This window comes from Lepisma saccharinum, chromosome 28 (assembly GCF_977018435.1).
Source record: "Lepisma saccharinum chromosome 28, izLepSacc3.1, whole genome shotgun sequence".
Classification (NCBI taxonomy): Eukaryota; Metazoa; Arthropoda; class Insecta; order Zygentoma; family Lepismatidae; genus Lepisma; species Lepisma saccharinum.
This window is the reverse complement of record NC_139256.1, coordinates 46,827,324-46,831,700: the sequence shown is the minus strand read 5'-3', so window position 1 is coordinate 46,831,700 and position 4,377 is coordinate 46,827,324. Positions and strand designations below refer to the sequence as shown.

Here is a 4,377-nt window from a genome sequence, read left to right as displayed (position 1 = left end):
TCTTTCCACTACAACCATAAATACTTCTTTTTAAAATAAAGACAATTGACTTAACTTTCTTCAGGTGGTAGAACAGCCAAAGGTTGAACCTCACTCTTCAAATAAGAATTAATCTGAATTGGATTTGAATTTTAAACAATCAGTCACTTTGATACATTTCTAAACGTCCCTTATCCTGGCTTGATATAACCTTAAGGAATAGAATCGAGGGAGTACAAAAGGGAGAGGCTTCTGGAGCTGAAGCCCTCCCTTCCTAAGTTCATTATTTAATATAAATTAGAAACATTAGTTAACTTTCATGTAATTTGTATGAGTATGCACATCTTGACAAAAATAATATAATTTTTTCTAAAAAAAATATTTTGTGCTGATTCATTCCTCGAACATTTACTAATTAATTTTTATCAACGCAGTGAGCATGCTCGTTCGCTAAGCCCCAGCAGATCATTATTATCTCTTTACAACAAATATTTATTTCATTTACCTACAGTTGAATGAAAACTCGAATATCAATATCACAATAATTATTTAATTATCTACATTCACTTGTTCCTTTTGACATATTTAAAATTACCTTGTAGAAGACTAGTTTTATATTAATACGAGTAGTAGTTCTAATTAAACACCACATTATTCCAATACATTATTTTTTCAAAATACAAATTAATATTTATAACATCAAAAGGTGTTAAACACCATGCGTGTGATGCAAAAAGTAAACAATAAATAGCAGGCACGAATCTAGAAATATATTTCGGTGAGGTCCGAACCAAGAATCTCTGAAATAATAATAATAATAATAATAATAATAATAATAATAATAATAATAATAATAATAATAGTTGATTTGAAGTATTGAGAACAGTTCAAAAAATCTTATACAGCACACTGTCACAAAGAATACATGAAAGGATTAACTCATAATGACTTTTACAGCAAATCACATCCTATACCTAAATATAATATTTTAATGGAAGTCATAATAGAGATCATCGATTAACATTTTTATAAATTCACCAGAATTTTTCAATTTTACTGATAATAATTAATCTTTTCTTGTTTTATATTTTGGTACGTTATAAACTATTGTATTTCTAAAGTATGCACTATCAATCCTATTTGACAAAATGTTCCGTATCAACATTTCAATTTTATGTTTCCTTCTTGAGCTCAAGGTTGTTAAATTAAATATTCCAGCCACTCCATGTATTTTAGTAATATGTAACTTTTCTTAATTTTCATACAATGTAACCTAATAAATAATTTCTGAATTGATTCAATTTTCTCGGTGTGACTATTTGCAGCTACGTTCCATAATTCACATCCATATTCCACTAATGGGCGAACCAAAACTATAAATAGAAATCTAAAAGTTTTATTAAGGGAAGTCCAATTAAAAAAATATAAAACCTAAAACCTTTTTAGCTTTTTTACAAACTTCAATTATATGATCATCAAATAACAGTTTAGAATCTATAATTATACCAAGATCCTTATGACTAGAACAAATGTAAATGTTATTAGATTTAATAACATATTGAGAAACAATACAGTTTGTTTTTCTCGAACATCACAATAGCTTGCATTTAGCTACATTTTTTTGCATACTATTTAAGCCACACCATTGCACTACTCTATTAAGATCATCATGTAATTTTAATACGTCCGATCCATTTTTTATTTCCCCGGAATATTTTTAGATCATCTGCATATAAATAACATGAAGATTCTCTAACACTAAATATAAGATCATTAATAAAAATTGGAAATAAAATAGGACCAAGAGGAGATTCTTGTGGCACACCACACGATATTTTTGCCTTATTGGATGTTGTGCGACCTATTTTTACTCTAAACGTTCTATTCAGTAAATCACTCTGAAACCATTTAAAAAATCTTGGGGAAATACCAAATATATCAAGTTTATGAAGAAATGTAATCATAATCATATGAAGTAATAATCATATGATATTTTCGCCAACCATGGAGCCTTATACTAGTGTACAGCCTGAACGTTACACGTAGTATGTATGTATGTATGTATGTATGTATGTATGTATTCATATACATGTATATGTATACAGGGGTAATGTATAGTGTATAATACAATCTAGGGGTACTTCTCGGACGCCCTGCCCTGTATTACAAATATTAAAATATGTACATTACAATTCTTACACACAATTATCTTCCCCGAAATTTACATTCTGGAAAAGAATCACTCCGACATAAACCGGTAATTAATTTATAGAATTTACTAAATTGAATAAACTGGCAATCGAAAGTGATAAAATATATGAATTAAATGAGGCATCATAACGCAGAAAACCTGCTGTGAATATCTCTCCTATTTTCCGTAGTAAAGGTGACCCAAGTTAGTGTTGCGCGACTTCTGAAACGCTCTGAACTTACCTGCACAGAGAACTATATCGAGTATCACAAATTGCAGCATCATGATTCTCATTACATGTTTTGCAGCATTAATATCAATCTTCCACAGACACTTCCAGAAACATTGCTTTGTCTACAATGTAACTTCTGCTAAAGAGTACTTCGTTAGAAACAAAACCAGGAAACCCGTATAAGACATTGAATTTACCTTTCTTGGGTTTAATAAAGGCCGCCTCATTATACATTCCTCGAATACAATCAACAATGTCCTTGCCTTGAGTTGCTTGGTCAACTAATCTAAACTTTACACTTTTTGTGAATGGCCATTTCAAAATGGAATCATACTCTCCTGACATTACTTGAATGTAAACTCCTAAATGGTCTACAAATTCAGAAGTTTCATCAATAGTGTGCAACTCCACTCTTAATTTGTACCCATGTTTACTGCTGTAGAAGGGCGGACTATTAATTATGATATCTTCATCGTACTTGGCATTTTCTATCTTCTGAGCTATATTTTTAACTTTCCATAAGAAATTGACCTTTCTTAGATCCTTTATCTCCCTCTGCAGTTTTACATTTCTTTTCCTCTCGCTCTCTAATTTCTTTTCAAGATTTTCAACTCTCCCTTTTATTTCTTCGTTTCTTTTCCTCTCACTCTCGAAATCCACTTGAAGATTTTTGACTCTGCTTTTCATTAGGTCCATGTGAATCGGCATCTCTTCCTTCACATGTTGCATCATTCCTGCAGGAAACCCTTCATAGCTGCAATTCATGTCCTTGTAAGCACACGCAGCAAAGAGCTTCTGGCATTCTTCATCCAAATGTTGTTTTACGTCTTCTCTTCCAACTTCAACACCACAACTCTCAGGACAAGGAATCGGGAACTTCACACATTCTGTGTGGTGATCCTCCAACAACTGTCTCTCGACTTTCTTCTCACAATGCTCACACGGTACCAGTACATTAGGGCACTCGTTTTGATAGTGTTCACCAAGATCTTTTTTCGATATTTTATCCCCACATTTATTACCACATCGTACGAATATCGATTCGCAGATATCGTAATGTTTGGCCAACGAGACCTCTGGTACGAGCGAGTCACAAAATACGCACTCACGCATCACGCACTTCTCATTCAGATGAATATCCATATCGACGGACATTTTAGTTTTCTTGTCATGTTGTTTGTTATACGTTGATGATGGTTTGGAATCGTGCTCATTCAAGCTTTTAGACAAACTAGTGTGATAGATTTGTTTACCACATTCCAGTTCGCATTGCACAACGTATTTTGAACACTGCACTTTGTGATCCTCTTTGTCGTCTTCTGAAAATGTCTCCTTAAACAGATCACAATCGACTTTTCGTTTTCTACACCTCTCCTTCACGTGTTCGCTCATGATTTCGCGTGGAAATTTATACCACATTCATTGCAACGTTCAACTTCTATAGCTCTGTAGATGAACTGACAACTTTCTAATTCTTCCTGCTCCACCTCTTTCGCACAAAATGAACCGGTCTTGGAAGCTACTGTTGGTATTCTGCTAAGTTATTCTCACAGTCCGACACAGAACTTTACATGTGCTTGTAATGAAGTCCTAGTCTGGGATAGTTACAGAATGCACATATCGTCACATCACGGAAAGCAACCTACAAGTCAATACTTGTGAATATTTAGCCGATATCACCACAGCAACAGAGGCATAGGTTGTATGTATACATGGTTGCATGCCTGCAATTTGATTGCGTGGTTTGATAATGGAAGTGTTCGCCGTGGAGATATATTTTATTAATCGTTCTATGTAATTATATCGTTAATTATCAGCAATACGTTGTTACATTTAGCTTTATTTACTTTCAATATTTCCAATCTGCGTTACTTTGTGTCTCTTTTCTGTTACTTAGGTTGATTTTATCCGTTTCTTTGGTCAATAATATTGCAACTGTACAATTGTATGTGTAGCTATATCTGAAATACTACCA

General features: G+C 33.0%; 1 protein-coding gene across 1 annotated transcript; it reads right to left on the bottom strand.

Moving 5' to 3' along the window:
- Window positions 1–1,379: 1,379 nt before the first annotated feature.
- LOC145980655 (TNF receptor-associated factor 4-like) lies at window positions 1,380–3,987 on the bottom strand. Its single transcript, XM_083113706.1, has one exon. It carries the CDS (start codon window positions 3,819–3,821, stop codon window positions 2,487–2,489), a length of 1,335 nt encoding a protein of 444 aa, XP_082969832.1. The 5' UTR covers window positions 3,822–3,987; the 3' UTR covers window positions 1,380–2,486.
- Between the last annotated feature and the right edge of the window lie 390 nt (window positions 3,988–4,377).